At 39.7% G+C, this 19,726-nt stretch overlaps 1 protein-coding gene across 1 annotated transcript in view; it reads left to right on the top strand.

Annotated features, from left to right (window-relative positions):
* Nucleotides 1-19,726, top strand: part of siz (Brefeldin-resistant Arf-GEF family protein schizo) — a 126,144-nt gene that overhangs the window by 99,367 nt on the left and 7,051 nt on the right. Inside the window, exons 2-3 of the mRNA XM_011498479.1 lie at nt 17,820-18,131; nt 19,583-19,726. The exon at nt 19,583-19,726 is cut by the window's right edge and continues 177 nt beyond it. Of these exons, the coding sequence (XP_011496781.1) occupies nt 17,820-18,131; nt 19,583-19,726 (456 nt within the window). The remainder of the gene's footprint in view (nt 1-17,819; nt 18,132-19,582) is intronic.

The following is a 19,726-nucleotide window of genomic DNA, read 5'->3' as shown; positions in this document are numbered from 1 at the left end:
GCAATTATTATTTAAATATAATTCCTTGTATTTCAATTAATTCACAATATTGTATTGCATTAATTTTGCAATAATTAATTTTGTTTATTGAAAATGTAAAATCCTCACGAGTATAATTAAAAAGTTACATTTTCGTTTAGTTCGTAATGAATCATTATTAATTAAAAGTCTTAACATAAAATAAGACGTATTCTATTTGCGTTTAAAATTAACGCGCTTATTAATAAAGTTGTGGCATCTGAATTTCGTAAAAGTGTTTCGTGTTATTTGTAAAGGATTTAACCTTCAGCTTGTCTAAAACTCGGAGTAAAATAATTATTCTTTATTACCAACAGTCATGTAATAATATAGCGTAGAAGCGTGTACAATACGATGAATTTAACTAGGCACTTTCCTTGTAAGAGAAGCATCTTCGTGTGAATAGATTAAACAATCATATTAAAGCTTCTCAGTATTGTGATGTAATTTTTTTTTTGTTGTTGTTGTAAAATTAATATACAGATATTTTGAATTGAATAGTTAAAAATAGTTAAAGGAATGACTGGATGGGAAGAAAAATGAAAATAAAATATACGAAGGCCTAATGTTCCTTTGAATATAGAAAAAGATGTATTGTGATGGTAGTGAAATGAAATGACGAAGTAGCATGGAGTCGTTGCTATTATAAAATATGTAATGAATTTAAAAATGATTTTTTTATTTTTAAATAAACCATATGACATCGATCATTATGTATGAGATAAGTTGTTCTCGGAGAAGTTTATCTTTCACACATATCGTTAAAGGTACTTTTTAATTTTAGTTTCATTAGCTTAGATAGATATTGTTAGCAATGTGCATAATGCATTTTTTTTCATCAAATTCATAATAACCGTGTGAATAATTTATAATTTTAATTTTCTAAGATTTACAAAATTTTCTTTTTAAATACTCGTCCAACTAATGGTGAAGATATAAAATGTGTAGTTGGTGTCAAGTATATGATTAAGTGCTTTATAATAATAATAATAATAATAATAATAATAATAATAATAATAATAATAATAATAATAATAATAATAATAATAATGATAATAATGATGATAATAATAATAATAATAACAATAATAATACTAATAACAACAACAACAACAACAACAACAACAACAACAATAATAATAATAATAATAATACGGAAGCATTGTAAATGACTTATTAAAAATTTCTCGTATTAAAAAGTGGATTTGAAATAAAACTGTTACATAATTATTCACATAAAATTCATGCTGCCTAAACGAGTTTAACTTATGTATAAAGGCCATAAGATTATTACTCGAAGAGATATTCACAAGCATTGTTAAATCATAATTACCGGTAGTAAAGAGTCAATCAAATAAGTGAAAAATGCTAAGCTAATAAACTATATGTACAAACATTAACGATACTCCGTTGTTTAGGTAAAGCGTAAGAAAAAACCTCGTAAGAGAATACATTAAAATAAAAAAATTAAAAAATTAAACTATGCTTAATTTAGAATTGATAAACTTTCCAAATACTCATTCTTATTATGACGATAATAACAAGTTTAATGAATAAATTGATCTACCACGTTTATAAAAGGATGTAGGTTAAAACATTATTTTAACTAATAGCATAGCGTCTATCAATACTATCATTTCTATATTCCTTAGATTAGAATCGATATTTTTTCATCTTGTAAATACAAAAAATTCCGAATAATCTACGCTTAATATATGATCTCTCATGTGTTTGACGCGTGGCTTTTAAAAAGCTCGTAAGGTAAGTTAAAAATACATAAATTAAAGTTAAAATTAATTTGGACGAAAAATAGATTATTTCGTTAAAATCAAAATTATATCAGGCATACCTTTGGCGCTGCAACGAGATTAAAAATTTAATTGATTTAAAACTATGGAGTACGGAACAAATTCTAAAATTACATTTGAAATTATCAATCTTATATAATCACTTGTGCACCTATTGCATCGGTAAAAGTAACCTATAAAATATTTGGCTTCTTTTACCTACTACCACAGCTACATAACCTAACCCACCTTCGGAATCACGAGGTCAAACAAATCTCAACGCACGGAATAGATGACGATATAAGTACATTGTATCATACATACAAGTGTACTAAATAACAACAACAACAAACGACAGGCACACAGATCTGTACGACAGGCACACAGGTCTGTACGCGCGCGTACACCAACACGCGCAATACGCTGTGCTGTAAGGCTGCGATACTGGTTACTGAGACGGAGGATGCCACGCGACTCTCTCTCTCTCTCTCTCTCTCTCTCTCTCTCTCTCTCTCTCTCTCTCTCTCCCTCCCCGGAATTTCTAAGCAAACATTATTTCAATTAAACGGCTCCCGTGGAGAAGGCGACAAGTAAAGCCGACTAGCAAAGGCGACTAGCAAAGGCGACTAGCAAAGGCGACTAGCAAAGGCGACTAGCAAAGCCGACGTATGAGAAGGCAATAACGTCGGTCGATATGAATTGAGCGAAGAATGAATGCGATGTCAAAGGATAATAATGCGCGGCCGCGCAGACAAAGCTCATCCGTAGTAAAGAGCGGTAGGAGAATCGCGGGGGCGTAATTGTGCAATGGCAGAGTGTGCAACGTCTTGCTTCTATATTTAGGCGTGTGTAGCGTCGTGGTTTGCCGTTTAAATCGAGAGACTACTTCCGGTACAGAGTGGCGAGATTAATGAAAGGGTGTATGGCTTATGGGGAACGCGGTCGAAGATAACGCGAGGGTATCATAAATCTATGGGATCGGTGATAAATACCATCGTGCTCGGTTCCCTCCATTTTCGGCACCGTCCTCTCTTCATTTCAGTATCTCGTTGAAGAAATCATACGGAGTCGGTAAGAAGAAATCGGGCGTGCCGTGAGCCGGATAAGGAAAAAGAAGTTTCTCACGCGGAACTACAATAACGTACAGTGAGCGCTCGCTGAGATTTCGCGATGCGATTTTTATTTTGCCATTGTCCGGGTAAAGGAGACTCGAGCAGCGCCGAGGCGTAGATAATTTTTGTTGCGTAACCAAACGATCGAGGACAGAGTAAGTAAAAAAATTACAGTTGTAATATCCTATTATCGGTATTAATAATTAATAATAATTGTGGGCAAATTTTATTTATAATGCCGAGCTTATCACTGCCTAATCGCTATAAGTTAAAAATTATAATGAACGATATATATATATATATATATATATATATATATATATATTTGGATAGGTATTGCGAATATTAGCGAATGATTTCGTTGGTAAAAGAAATTACAAATATATTTCTAATTATATAATTAAAATTGATTAAATTGACGTACGACGCGCTACTATTGGTTTTCATATTTTTTACTATATAACAATTTTGCTATCGTTTATTCATAAATAAAATGATAAAATAGTATAATTATTTTTAATAATTTTGATAAGCTTGCACATGTGTTATAATTAATTAATATTTTATTGCCTCGTTTCGTTGCAAAAGTGCATGAATTTATCATAGCAGAAAGTATTATATAATACTCGAATGTTTGGTTGGTGGATATTATTGAAAGGCATAGTTTATGCGTTCATACTTGAAGTAATTAAAAGCACTTTTTTCATAATTATAAAAATTTCTAAAGTTACCGTAACCTTAATCAATAATTTTCTCAACTATTTAGCTATTCGTTTTTTTCTATTCGATTAGTTATAAAAATATTATCCATAATACAAGGCTAGTTATTCAGAAGAATGGAATTATTATTTAATCGTTCTTTCGTTCTTTATTTTGGAAATATGAAATAATATGGAATTAGACAGAGAATATTGAAACGTTCATAATTTAAATATTACCCGATGGAGCTTGAAAGTTGTATTTAATTTATGCATTTAATTGCTTATTCGTTACTATTGTCGTTAGCTAAGAAAGAAAAAATGAATCTTAAAATTAAAGTATGTATTGTTTTTTTTCTTCTTGTTTTTTTTTTTTTTTTTTTTTTTTTTTTTTTTTTTTTTTTTTTTTTTTTTTTTTTTTTTTTTAACTAAATTTTAGAAATTCAAATATAAGACAAATATTATTACGTTTACCGTTAATCGCCTATTGCGCAGGTTCATTAATTACCGTTAGGTGCAGCCAGCCAACGATTATTTTTACAAAGGTAATTAGTTTACAGTTTTGCGAATTATTGATATACTTTGTTCTTGGTTTGCTGAATTCTTAAATATTCAATTATTCTATTTATAAAGTTAATTTGCTGCTTACGCGTGCTTCCTGTGTTTGATAATAATTTGACACGATACTTGCATATAATCGAACGTCTATAATGCACATATCAAGCTCGATAAGTTTGCAAATATGAAGCGATGCAATATGGAATATGGATGGATATAATATATAATACGAAATGTGTAAGTGAAAAATGTCCGTGGAAAGTTGCGATTGTAAAAACATCTCTCTTTGTGCACGATTGTATATTTAAATATCTGTATTAGTTATCTCAAGTTAGTACTCCGGTACGACCTATTATCTATATATAGACATATTAGAATAATTTGTACATCGGTCTTCGGAAACTTGAAAGAGGTCTAAAGTATCGCCGGCTTCAAAGTTCGAAGTGACAACTCTGGATTCTATGCAATTCTGAGATACGCGCGGAGCTCCTACGTCAAAGCCGCCCTGTCATGTAAAACGCAACGGATCGCTAATTAAAAAAAAAAAAAATAATAAAACTAGACGCGTGAAATACACACGCGCGCATTCATCTCGTTAATGTTTACCACGCCGCGCGCGCGGACCCCCCCCCCCCAGTGTCTCTCCCCGGCAACATCACCGGCCCAGGTTGTTTAATACTTTGGCGTTGGTTCAGTGAACCTCTGACCCGCTTGACGTATGTTTAGAGGCGCGTAGCGTAAAAAGTTGGCCTCCCTCTCGCATAATCTACGTGTCGGTGGGGGAGGAGGAGGGGGGGGGGCGAGGAGATGTGCCGATGCAAGTGTTCGCTCGCTCTAATGGCAATCAACGCTTGTTAATTGCTCGATGATAATTATGTTCGCGCCGCTGCACAACCGACTTCCGAGTCGGCTAGCTTCTGTGCCACTGCGCTTTAATCGAGTTTCGCTGATGTGTGGCTGAGCTTATCGAACCCGCCGACATTTTGTTTATTTTATTATTGACAAATTGCAAATGAAATTGAGGGTCTCTTCTTCGATTTTCGTCGTCGCGCATTTGCAAATCTCAGGGAAGCGCGCCGTCCTCGATGCAGCTACTCGATATCCTAATTATTACATTGGGTCGGAGAATTTTTGTGATTGTACCCTGGCGCCGCTTCAGATAGTTTCTAGGTATTTCGAAGATTTTTAATAAGTTTGCTCGTCAGTTGCTTAGCAATGATCGTGGCGTCGAGGACGTGAGTACATCGATATCGATCGACGCTCGTATTTTTTCACTTCAAATTGTCAAACGCTTTTGATCTAGAATTGTCTATAACAGAACATTGCCTATAATAGATTAGTAAATGTCGAACCAATACGTTAGATTAAACAGAGATCCTTACGTATAATATCACGGTTGGGTTGGTCGAGTTGAAAAGATCAAACATAAATGTCAAAGCAAAACAATTTTGAGCGCATTAGCAATCCAATAAATTAAAATATATCGCCGATCGCCTGCGCGAAAGTAAAATAAAGAATATTGCCAAGCACGAAACAAATAAAATTGTAGTTTGGTGGGGACGCTGAGGGATCAAGGGGAAGAAGTTAGTAGTGACTTTGCGTGCTTTTAAGAGGAAACTTAACATCGGCCCAATCGCTTACAAAGCATTTGTTTTTATTTTTGTATTTTGTCTTCTTTCTTCTTATCTGTTTATTCGAATATACTTTTGTCAAATTATTAAATATCCTACTTATAACTGACTTTAATTTCCCGTTTGAATTACACGTTGTCACTATGAACGTGGGTGGTGGCTTGGTTAGCAGGAGGATATTGTACCCGTAAGCCATACACATAATGTGGATTTGCTCATAGATTGTAGATTGGTGTCTCGAAAACGTATTTACAAACGTGTTTGAACGCGTATTTACAATTATCGCTAGGTGACATTCTCTTAATAAGCCAAATAACTACATTGGGGTGACAAATTCACTTCACTTGAGGATAAACGAGTGCGTTACTAAAGCTCGACAAAATATAACAATTTAGTGATGTTTACAAAACGACATTATTGGTGATTCGAGTGGCATCTTGAGGGCCTTCGAGGGCCGAACTCACGACGACAGTCTTTCAATTTCTTATCCGAAGCCTTGAATTTATTACGATCACTCGCTTACTTCGTCTCACATTCTTAATTTCAAAATTAATCTCATAATAGCATAAAAGCTCGAAATGAGCTGAAAATTTCGTTTACTACATCATTTGATAGGAAATCTTACGTGCTCGATGCTTTATCTTTACGAGCTTAAAGCACTGGACGTGGAAATGAACGACCGCAGGGATTATTCAAATCATTAGTTTACGAGGCGTAAAGTGTGACGTGCTCGTTGAGTGTACAGAGTTGCTTGTTTATTTTATACCGTTATTACGGGGATGAAATGCCGTCGTGAAAGTACGCTTGGCTGATCATTCTTTTGCAATAATAGTTACGGCTGTAGTTGTAGGCATTTAGTTAGTGTATTTAGTATAGTTGCGTAACATTATATACTACTGTTGATCGCGATGTAAGCGGATATGAATTTTATCACTATATCCTAGTAAAATTGATGTACAGTTTATTTTTTCTTCATTGTTTTCTTTCGTTTTTATTAATTTTTGTTTTTATCAATTGTTGAAGGCCGTACCTATAAAACTGAATGCTCGTTATGTTTATCTCGTACGATATCGACGATAATTATGCAGAGTAAATATTACTCGATTTAACAAACATATCTGTTACAAATTCACTAAAGTTTAGCCAATTTTTTTTTTTTTTTTTTTTTTACTTTGTCATTTGTAATAATTAAACGGTAAAGCCCCAATTGCCAATGACATAATTCACCAAATCACTTAATGCATCGGTGCATCGATGTGCCGGTTGTAACACACACTTTGCCCCTCCTACTTTTTTAGCCCTTTGCAACCGGTAATCGAAACGGCTCTCATCTTCATCCCATTGGCATTTAGGGTTCTTATTTATTTATATAGGCATATCACGATAGGTGAAAGGTTAGTGGGAAAATACGCTACAGAAAATAGAGAAAAACCTCTGGAGGACGGCGTAGAGCGGGTAGGTTTCTCTTGAGACGAACCTCTCAGACGTCGAGCCTACTCCTCCACCTCCTATACATGCACCTTTTGCCTCGATGAAGAGCATCAGCTGCCACTTGGACACGTGCCATCAGTGTCTTATTCGTCTTTTTCTTCGGCTTCTGTTCTTTCTTTTCGCCTTCTCTTCTTTTACTTTTTGTTGCCGCTCGGATCGCTTGGCCATCGCTCCTCCACCTCTCTTTCATTCCCAATATTTTCATCTCGTCAGCTAGTTCCATGAAAAAATTTTACTAAAATCTCCCCCTTTTTTTTTTTTTTTTTTTTTTTTTTTTTTTTGTACATCTCGTCGCGATAATAGTATCGCGATCGTACTTGCTTGTGATTAATTACGACGATGGGCATGGAAGCGCGCGTACGTGTTTGATAGAGCCGTTTCAAATAATTCTAATTATAGCAACATCCTTACCGACATCTATATTTGTTTTTAAATTTCGCTAATTGTATTAAAATAATACGCGCGAGCGCGCGTACACGTGCACATGTATTACTAATTGTAATTGGACGCTAATGTACGCCGCGCGTGTTTATGTTATTTTTTTACGGTGAGCGTTAATTTTACATTATATTACACAACGCAAAAAGGATTTTCTGTGTGCGTGTGCGTGTGTGCGCGCGCGCGCTCGTTTGTATATAAGCTTTATACTGCCCGCGGTAATTTTTATGTCGTTTCATTTAATTATATTAATAATCTAATCTGTGCTTACATAGCAGTAAAAATATTTTCACGTTAGGCAGTTAATTTATTGATACGACTCTGCTTATTTCAGTGGTTATATTTTAAATCTAACATGAATATTCATTTACTCTATTTAAAATTTAAATTCGCATGGGAATTGTTGAAGTTTGGGTATTATAAAGCTAAGCGGAAGTATATTCTCTAAAGAAATAAGGATGTACGTTTTCTTTTTTTCTTTTGCTCTAGAAAGGTTAAATTTCTATAAATTCTTTTGCACTAAAACGGTATTATGAGACATTACGGTAGCCGATGTTTCATTATTTATAATAATCTGTAATGTGGCCATTGGCATAATTGACGATGTGCGACGACGCGCGAATGCTTTAAACAAGCAAAAACGACAAATCACTCCCGAGTTAATTATAACCAATCGATCAATAAGCCATGAATGCGCCAAAGCTCGTTACATCGAGCTTTCATCGCAGACGCTTTCAAAGCGTGAAATATCGCCTCGCAGAGGGGACAGAGTAATATTTCCACGTCACAGAGCCATTCCGTGATCGGCTCCATAAACTGGGCTATAAATGCAAGACACACCTTGTCAAGTTATCTAATGTCGAGCCTTGTGCGACATGTGGCCAGTAATTTTTTTTTTTTTTTTTTTTTTTTTTTTTTTTTTTTTTGTCCTCTTCTTCCTTCTTGTCCTTCTTCTCCTCTTGTGGCAGCAGCGGCGGCAGCGGCGGCAGCGGCGGCAACAACAGCAGCAACAGGAGAATCTTTTCCGAGTGGATAGAGGACGAAGCCGGGCAGGTGTTCGCGGACGATTGTCCGAGAGGGAGGAGGAAGAACCGATGGGATGGAAGGGACGAAAATCTGTAGTGAAGGGCGCGTGAGTGGCACACGTGCGGAGCGTGGCACGAGTCTCGGGGCAGATGTTCCGGCTCAAAACCTCGGCTCTTTCCTCCTCTTCTTCTTCTTCCTCTCCCGTTCTCCATCTCGATTATCGCGCGGGTACTATGCGCGGCTCGCGCTGCTTTATCTTCTGCTCCGTAAGGATCGCGCAGGTGCCACGAGCGCGTTTACATCTGCGTTCGCTCGAGTCTCCTCCTATTCCATTACCGTTTGTTTTTCCAGGGCTTGACGAGCGTGTATTTCTTACCGACGCCTTTCGTTACGCGGAAGTGACTCGCGCCCTCTCTCTTACCTCTATTCCATCCAACTTAATTTCGATACTTTTCACGGCGGACCCTTTATTTCTCGGCCTTTTTCATGTATTTTCTCCGCTTACGATGGCCGAGAGCTTCATGGGAACGACACTTAATTCTTATATGCATGAGATTTTTGGTATTTTTTAGGGCTTTAGGTAGTCTCGCCCCGGTAAAATAATTATCTCAAGTTTTATAAACAATTTTAATGAGACAGCAAATATCGGTTTAGAGTTAGTTTTACTGTATCTCGGCTTCTTCCTCGCGTTCTTTTCGCAATTTAAGGCTCGATCATCGACGATAATATTTCGCCCGACAGTTAATGCAAGGGTAGGGCAACGATGGCTTTATCTCGCCTCTGGGGGGGGGGCACCCTCTGACGAATAAACTATTTAATTTAATCCATTATCCTTGGACGCAACAAGAAGGATAGACAAACCATTCGTTCGAGGCTTTTTACTTGGGTCAATCTGATAATAGGAGGGACTGCGAAAACTTTGGAGGATTTTCATCGGTTCGACAAGCGAGGCAAGCACTATGTACTGTATATACGTGCGATAAAGAATGAAGGACAAAAGGAAGAGTCGGTGTTAAGCGACGGGTCGACTGGAAAATCCCGTTGACCGAAAAAGCTAGCGAAAACATTTCCATTTGACGCGTTCCTAAGGCCACTTTTACGAGTCGCCTTCATTCATTCTGTCCCGTTCCAACTTGTACCTCCTGCATTTATCTCGAGCATTTCTGGAGTGGTAAGCAGCTGCTGTTACCGAGGTCTTAAAAAGCTACGTATCAACGTATTGTAGACATACATGCACACATACGTGCATACATACATTGACAGGTGCTCTTGGATCGATATTCTTCATTAGCACATTGGAACTTGGCGAGCTCTATCGATAACTTCTTACCTCGCAACGAATCGCGATGAGTGTCTCTCTTTCTCTCTCTTTCTCTCTCTCTCTCTCTCTCTCTCTCTCTCTCTGCCTGCTCCCTTGTCGTTCGACATTAGGGTGAAACCACCGTCCGCTTGGGACGATAAATCGGAGGCCGATCGAACATCATCGTTAATTCGATGCGGGACCGAGCGTATTCTTGACTTTGGACTGTGTCGATCATGGAGAAGAGGACGTTACGTTATGGAAATTCATTCGACCGCGGTAATAGTTTTCATCGTGTTTACATTGAGTTTACGTATGCGTGTCGAAACAGAGAACATGACGTTACCGCCGAGTCACCACCGGGAAAATTTCCTAACTAACCATTCATATTTATTAATATGAATATATTTGAATAACCGTTAACTCAAGTACACATTGGTGAATAGCGATAAGCTTTGCCGTTCATCGACCATAAGAATTAATCTATATCGTCCATTCGACCATATTTACATCCATTGAATTAGCTGACGTAACATAACGTGTCGCGCATCATTCACTATATATATATATATATATATATATATAACAAAAACAGAAAGAGAAAAAAGAAACAAGTCAATGTCGAAAGCCGGGCGGTGTAGTATCTCCCACGCGCCTAGGAGTTTTCCAAAGGAATGCTGCGATCGTTGAAGGAAGAGGAGACGGAGAAAGCCAGACGACGGGCACTGATTAAAATCGGTAGGCCCGAATTCCTCGGGCGACCGTTGACAGTTTGTCGCCACGCGTTTCACGAGTCTGTTTGGCAAACATCTCGGGCCTCCACGACGGAGGCGACAAAGGGAAACGCATCGTCGGGCTTTTAGCGGGGCGCCAGTGATGAAACGGATGCGATCCTCGCTTCCGTCCGGTAAAGGGCGCGGGTTGAGCATCACGGGTGGCCCGATTTCCATCCCACAGCTACCTGCCGACACTCCAGTGTTTATGCCTTTTCTTCCGGCCTTCCCTCTTCTTCTTCTTCTTCTTCTTCTTCTTCTTCTTCTTCTTCTTCCTCTTCTTCCCCCTCCCACATACACACACTACCACCCACCCCGGATATCGTCACTCTTGTCAAGCTATGGTCGCCGCATAGCCGTCAAACGAATCTCTCGTAAAGACGAGAAGAGGCCGCTGTCGCGCAGATTTACGAGCTCCATAGCCCACGAAACTCGGCGATTACGCGCGCTCACCTTTGTAATGATGCAGCTCGCGACGGGCCGCCCAGCCTCCCTTAATCGCTTAACTGCAAAGAGTCTCGCCAGAGAGCTCTTAACGCTCGTGCTGAAAATGAAACTTGAACGTCGCCGCGGCCATGGGCAATTGGCTTAGAAAGTGCTTACAACTGCTGTCTCCCCGAGTAGCGCACTCGGGTCCTCTTATCGGCACAAATATATTTTACAGCTTCACCCTCAGTCCATTTTCCACAGCCCTTTACCGTTATTTTATATATATATATTTTTTTTTTTTTAAGGACTTTTAAGGATCTTTCGAGCTTGCAGACCTTACGCCATTACGTTACACCCACTTAACAATATCGTGTACTAGTGCTAAATGCGTAAGCGGAAATTGTGTCACGTGACTTTCGAGAACATTTTATTAGATAATGTTCGAGAGTATCTATCTAATGCTCTAATTACGTATTATTACTCTACATAAATGTTTCTTACAGAATTGTCACACTCTTAAACATAATGATTAGCTACTTAAACATAACATGAAGTAATATAAGGGCAATTTACACGATTTACTTTATTTACAAATGATTATAAAGAGCAAATCAGCCTACAACGTTAATTACCATATATACGTATATTAATATTAATAAGACAGTCGCAGATTAATTCTCATATATTTTATTCAATGAAATAAAAAAGAAAAAAGAAAAAATTTTTTTTTCATCACCTCGGCATACATTAGTATTAATGTCGTCGGATATCATCTAAATCTCCGGATATTGACAATTGACTTCATGGCAACAGGGCGGCGGCAATTCTCTCGCTCTTTTATAATAATTATTAATTTAATACTTTGTCGTAAAATGCCATCAAATTTTTAAAAGAAGCTGTACACGTTTTTCAGCTCAATTTCGTACAAGCACTTTTATTTAAAATCATTACCTGATATTATAATACTTGAAGATTATCCTTACTTATATCAACTTATTTCAACATATAAGTTGCAAAGTTTGGTACACGAAGCTTAGTTACATAGAATTAATCGAGTCCAAATTGGATAATTAATTATTTATACTCGGTAAGGTATTTCAAAGCTACAATAGGACAAACTGGAAAATAGAATTCTAAATGAAATTGTTGATTGTCGAGCAGATGAGAGGGACGTGTCACGATAGTCAGAGCCACATTCCCGAATAGGGCCATTATTTATAAAACGTCAAGCGACAAAGCCCAGACGAATCATTAGTGCCTTCCGCTCGTTAGCTCGGCGATTTTTATCCGAGACTGTACGAAACGGCGCATCCTTAACTCGACCGCCGACGCCACCGCCGACGCTACCGCCTCCCTCCCCGACTAAGGACGGATCCTTCGGGCTTACGAGCTGCCAGCCGTTTTCTTCAGGCGCAGCTGGCGCGATCCTTCAGTCCTTCAGTCGCGCTCGAGTCGTACGCTCGTTTATTGGTGGCCAAGCTCTCATCGGCCAATCCGACGTCGTTTCTCCACGAGGGCCACGAGGGCCACGAGGGCCAAGAGGGCCGCGAGGGCCACACAACAACGAGCTCTCACGTAACGCGCGTTATCCGTCGACGTTGTTTCTCCGACCGAGCTCCAAGGCCAACGGCCCCCCCAGTCCTTGCCGAACTCTCCTGGCCGATCTTCCCTCAAAGACACGGCTACTATGGGAGCGCAATAAACGAGAACGCCCAGGACATAATATTCCGTCGATTTACATAATACCGGCAACAGCATAAGCTAAAGCATAAGAGAAGAGGCATAAGAAGAAGCGGTTGAAGCACCGACGCCAGCCCTCAACATGATTATCTTTGTATCTGGATTTTTAGTGGGGTACGTGAAGCATGAACGTGCGTGGTGGTCACGGCCTTGTGCGTCCACGACTCGCGTGTGTCCGCGATATCGTCTCGGCAAATGTTTCGCGAGCTGACACGTTGCGGGGGTAGAGCTTCCGGACTACCATTCATTGTCTCGAATAACTTTGCCTCTGATCATTGACTTTTTCTCTCATCGTTCAAGCGATATTCATACTAACTGCTAAATCTTATTTTCACCAGTCTTTTAGCAAATTATCGCCACTTTTTTCTCTCTCTCTCTCTCTCTCTCTCTCTCTCTCTCTCTCTCTTTTCTCCGATTCATATTTTCATATGAGTTTATACAAAGTATTATTCTGTTAAATAGACCCGGAATAGGCAGACGCGAAAGCGCGACGATAAGAGAAATAGTAATTGATCGGTGTAATTAATATTGTCCGTGTCCGTCCAATCTCTCTCTCTCTCTCTCTCTCTCTCTCTCTCTCTCTCTCTCTGTGCTAAAATATACGACAAGCACGCACGCACCCATTCACCCACCCACTCACCCACGCACACCGATGTTGTTATAGATATATTGATAGATACAGTAGATATTATACGTTCCTGCAGTAAGTTGATACAATCTTAAATAATTAATTATATAAATAATAAATAATTGCACTTAATACTTGTTTTTCATTCATTTCATTTATGCATATATTTGATTTGACATTTTTCTTTCATTACAAACTTAAGAAATAATCCACCCAAGTAATTTTATTTTTTTACTTTTTAATGTATACATTTTTCTTTTCGTTACAAACCAATTTCATAATAACCCTACGTTATATATATATATATATATATATATATAAGCAACTGATTTATTGCACATTTTGCATTAATGATGAATATTTTAACATAAAATTGCACGAAAGTGATACAATTTATATAAAACCATGTCTTTTCAATATCCGGAATTTGTTTCAATATTCAAGGAGTATTAGCAAAAATTTTACATTTTATATTCTCCTAGAGTTATAAATCCGAATTACAGTAATAACAATATTCAAATTTACTGACTATTTATTATTTATGTAATCGTACATTGTATCGCGTGATAAATATTATTAGATCATTCGTAAGTGTTAAAATGTATTAAGCATCCATAAATGCAATTTATATTACAGAAATATATATTCGAGTATTTTTTTAAACATTTGTGTTTGTTCGTATAAGCGCTAGTTATACAGCTTATTAATTATATTCTTTTCAGCAGTTTCATTTTCCCGTTTTATTCCTGTAAATATTGATGTACCATATCGTTCGATTACTCCCCACTATTTCTTAATGTGATTGTCAATGCAATGTATTATGAACAAATGTCGCTGTAAAAAATTCCTTTCGTCACTCACAAGACACAGGTGTGCATCAATTTTGAAATTTAGGCGAGTTTTAATTATTTTCCAATAAATTCTTCGGGACTGAAAGAGCGCGTCGCAGGAAAATTACGACATTACGACTTTACGGACAGGCACGTCCATGCATGTGAAAAATCCTCCTTGTCATGCCTTAAATTTTACGGAGCTCGACGCTATAATTTCAGTACCGTACGAACTCGTAAAAGGTAGGTAGGTACGTACGTGCCCGCGCCTCTACCAACTATGATAATCTTCTCCATGAAATTTCTCTCCCCGACTTACAATATTATCGTCTCGATTTTCTATCCTCCTCCACTTTTTTTCAATTCCCCGGCCCACCTACCCACGCTCCCTCGCCGCTCACCTCATCCCTAAGCGGCAGCTCAAACTCCGTAAAACCATCGAAAAGGACCCCTTTTATTCTACCCGATAACAATGTGCATTATTTTATTTTATTTTATTTTTTTTTTCCAAGAACGTCGCGCGCATACGATATCGCGCATTCTTCGGCCAGCGTCGATCCGTCGCTCCCCTGGCGCGCGATGACTCGCCCCAAAAAGACACACGGGATGTGATGACGGAGGAGGAGGCGGAGGCAGAGGCGGTAGCGATTATGGTGGTTGCAGTGGTGGTGGTGGCAGGGGGAGGGGGGAGGGGGGAGGGGGGTGTGTGGCTCGGTAGGGCATTATGGCACGCGTCCTGACGGACGCACCTGGCGCGTGCGGCCCTCGCGCCAGCTGCCGACCTACGTCCTCCTCACACACCCGCGCGCCCCTCCCGCACGCGCGCTCACACACGCACAAAGTCTCTCTTTCATCGCTTCCAGTTGCTCGCGGGCCCACATTCCTAATGATCCCGTGGTCTGGAGCTGGGGGAGAGAGGGTGGCCAGCCTCCGGAATGGGACGAATTCGAGTCAGGTGCTCGCACTACTCGAACGCGGCAAGCAATTAAGACTCGCACCCGAGACTGTGGATAGTGATTTTCCTCGTAGCTTGTTTTCTCACCTGATTGGCCAAGATAGGTGCGGCTGTTGCGCGGCGAGAGCGAGGACGAGGAAGAGGGGCCGATGGCGGCGATTGCGCGCTCGCCTTGTAAAAACGAGCGAAGCCGAAAATGGTGGTGAGGAGGGAGGCAGCTCGTTTGGCATCTGCTTGGCCTGTCCGTATCACCCGGGTGTGCCGGGGCCATTGGCACATCGTCGCCGGAAATTGCGCTCGGCTATCGGCGGATATTGGTCGAGCTCGTGCTCCTCTCTCCTCCCTCTTCCTGACCAATTATCCTTTCGTTGACGCGAGAAGCCCCGATTTGATTCTCAACCACCAAGGGACTTTGCCACTCTTGGGCACATTGGATCGTGAGCAGGAGGGGGGCTTAGAGCGTCGAAATCCAACATCACGTTTACTGACCGACGCTCTAATTATCCTGTTGGCGGGGGGGGGGGGTGGGGTGGCGGTGGGTGGTGGTATTGATTTCGAGAGACGGCGTCCCCGAGGTGGACACGACGAACGTGCGACGAACGACAGACAGGACTTTTACAAGTGAAGAGATGCGCTAATGGCACCGAATACTTTAAATATCTTGGGCTGTTTTATTCCTCGGCCAGGGGCCTTCAGCCTCGTTACATTCGCGCCATCCAACTACTAACCAACCGCACTTTTAAATTAAGCCTTCGATTATCGATGACCCCACCCCCTAACCAAAACATTATTTACAGTCGCGCGTGTACAGTTAGTTCCGCGGCTGATTCTGACGATCGGATCGAAGGGAAGAGGGCAGCTCCTTATCAGTGGACTTGTTATTGAGCGGAACGGATAGAAATTGTTTGCCGATGGTTGGAAGTGTGAAAAGCTTTTCGATCGTGCGAGTGGTCTGCGCGTGGATCACTCGAACGTATAAGCTTTCACTTTTTGATCGTTGCGCGCTCGAATCAAGCTGACGTAATTTCATCATCGTCGCCGCGTTAATAGTCGCATAACAAGTGTAACTCCATTGTGAGCTAAAACAAAACCCACGTACGTACTCGCACGCCCACAGGGAGCGAGAGGAAAAGAGACTAAATGGAAAGGGGAAGGGAATTTGCGTGCGTAGAAGGAGCGGAATAGTGAATGCATAAAACAACGGCTTAAATAAAAGCACCTGCCTATAATAAAGGCCCATTCATACATATATACAACCTAATAAATCACTCTCTACAGTTGGGAAAAAAATCGTCTCTTCGGCGAGGCTCTGTAATCCCATTGTCTTCATGTTAATTTTCGTAATTTTAAACGGAAAATGTCTGTCATTGTCGTGTCGCACTTCAACATTTCAAAATGCATGAATGTTTATTAGCCCCGAGATACCGGATCGATTATACAATTAAACGTAAGGGTTTGGAATTTGCAGTAAAAATTAATTATTCTTTGTTGACGAAAAGAATGTGATTTTTACCATTAAAAGGCGAATGAAATAATGAAAGAATGATAAAGGTTTTACACTCATCTCTCGTGAAATTGAAAGGACTTTTAATATTAAAGGTATTTGATCCATTGAATATTTTAGATTCTCTTTTGAAACGTTAATAAGTCGCGCGAAGCATTCTTTTAACATAAAATATACATAATACCTTCATTCTTCATAAATCCATTTTTTTTTCTTCTTCCCGTTTCCTTTTACTTTTTCATTCCTTTCTTCATTTATTCATTAATTATTTACTTAATTAAATCACCTTGATATTTCGTTATAACTCTATCTATGTATTTATTTATTTATTTATTTATTTATTTATTTATTTATTTATTAGGTTGTTTCTCGCAATTGGAAAAGGAACGATAATAAACACAAAGCTAAGTAGGAAAACAAGTAAAATGTAAAAGGAAAAAAGAAAAAAAAAAAGAATGTTTAAGAGATTTATGAAAATCCGAGTTCCGTGCCGATGTCGAATGCGCGTATGGGCGACGAACGCCTCATCCTGAGACCAAATGCAGTCTCGTTAAAAGCAATTTATCATCTTACCCTCGCCTCGCTAATTTTCCATCCCTGATAAATAAATTAATACTAATTTATATTTATCTGGAGCTGCTCGAACAGGCTTATCGACAAATCTGCACTCGCCAATGTACTTTGGCGATTGCACGGATAAATAGAGACTGCGAGCCAAGCCGGCACTTGGCGCACATATGATAATTCAAACAGGGCGAGCCATTAAAAGCGCCTTGATAAGAGCGAATCGCTCGAGAGGAAAACCTCGCTCGCCGATTAATGGCCATTATCTATGAAATAAACATTATCCATCCCATTTGGTGACGTTCGTACCGACTAACTATAATCCCTTTGCTTGCAGCTTCCCACAGAAGATGGAACGGCTGGGGAAGGGCCAGACGGGCGTCTGCGGATACTCGTCCTCGGTGGCACAGCCTGCGCTGTCCTCGTCCTACATGACGGGCCAGTACATGTACAGCCAGAACTACGCGCACGGCCCGTATCCCCAACAGTATCAGCAGCACGGCAACTACGGCCAGGCCCAGAGCTACGGGCCCCATGTCCAGGCCTACGGCGGCGGTCAGCCAATGCAGTCGCCCTACCAGCAGGGCTGCCACAAGAAGTCCTCCATGCGCAACGGGGACGTGATGAAGCGGTGCCGACTGCAGGCCGCGTGAGTCATTTTTTCCTTCTTCCGCGGCTGCTGGCCCGAGGGTGTGGCTTGGGTACGGTGCACCGTGAACGCGGTCGATTTCCAGGTTCGTGGCGTCGATGGGAAGTCGACGGGAGGTGGGCTGCCGGGTGGTTTGTCAGAGGACAGCTCGACACAATAAGAATTTAATTACGCTCGCATTGGCAATTGGTTACGTTAACGCTCGACCGCTCTCCTACACTTAGGTTTGCGTACGCCTAGCGCGCCTGAATATTATCCAAGGCTTCAAAGATTCGTGGATCGATGCAAAACGAGTGCCTCGTGTCAATTCCATGAAATTATAAACTGAGCGCGAGTGTGGATCGAATGAGTAATTTGTAACAGAAGGATTTATTGGACGACATGCGATATAAAATTTAGTTCAATGCTCAAAATGCATAATTACAGTGATAATTGAACACCCAAGCGTAATAAACTGATAAATCATTATAAGACGAGAAATTCGCTCTTTTTTTTTATAATATACATCTTTCTTAATATATATGAAAAATATTTATACAGGTGATGAATTATGACGATTTTATGACTCCTTATTGAATGTGTTTTCATTTAATAGTTTTTAGGACGGAATGTAGACGAGCGTAGAGAATACATCTAATAAAGTCGCACTCGCTGATAACATTTATTTTAAAATTCTTAGATTTTCATATGGAAGGATAATTCGTAATAGCGATAACTTTTGTAGGTGAATGAAGAGCTTTTTTACAATTATTGTACGTATTAAAAATATTAAATTAACTGTATGATCGAGTGGACATCAATTCACATATAATTATTACACGCGGCCAAACGTAATCGGTGAGCGAACAATATCACTTGGAGTATATACCCTACTAATAGAAATTCTTCAATGCTATTAATAGAAAATTTCACAACAGATATAATTTCGTAAAAATTAAGCGCATCTACGTTATCTACTCACTCAAGCAAATACCTAGTATCGGTGCAATTATGTTGTTGACTTTATTGGCCGCCAAGACTTAAAAATCCTTAAACAAGAAGATTGCCACCGATAATGATCCAAGTATTAAAAAGTAAAAATTAAACTTTCGACGCTTGTATGCTACGGGCACGTATGCAGAATCGAAAATGAAAATTAAAGGCAAAAGTAATTAACAGTAGGAATATATACGTGTTCACCTTCGCCTTCAACTTCGAAAAGTAACATTTAATTACGGGCGCGATAAATCAATAATTGTATCAACTCGCTGATAAATATCGTAAGAAGGGACGAAGGGATAAAGTGCAGGAGAGGGTGCGATGTACTCGCTATGGTACGATGTATGGCAATCGGCATTGGCTCTCATGACGAATAGGTAACTTGGGGAATTGTGCACCGGGAGGGTGGTCGGTCGGCAGTCGATCGATAGTGTCAGCGTTAGGCGACGACTTTAACGGTTCGTGAATTTCAGGTACGAGCTGTCGCAGGATTTGCTCGATAAGCAGATCGAAATGCTGGAGCGTAAGTACGGAGGTGTGAAGGCGCGCAACGCCGCGTTGACGATTCAGCGGGCGTTTCGGCGCTACACGCTCCTAAAGAAATTCGCCGCGATCAC

Source organism: Ceratosolen solmsi, unplaced genomic scaffold (assembly GCF_000503995.2).
Source record: "Ceratosolen solmsi marchali unplaced genomic scaffold, CerSol_1.0 scaffold30, whole genome shotgun sequence".
Lineage (NCBI taxonomy): Eukaryota > Metazoa > Arthropoda > Insecta > Hymenoptera > Agaonidae > Ceratosolen > Ceratosolen solmsi.
Note: the sequence above shows the minus strand (reverse complement) of the source record. Positions and strands in the feature narration are given on the sequence as shown.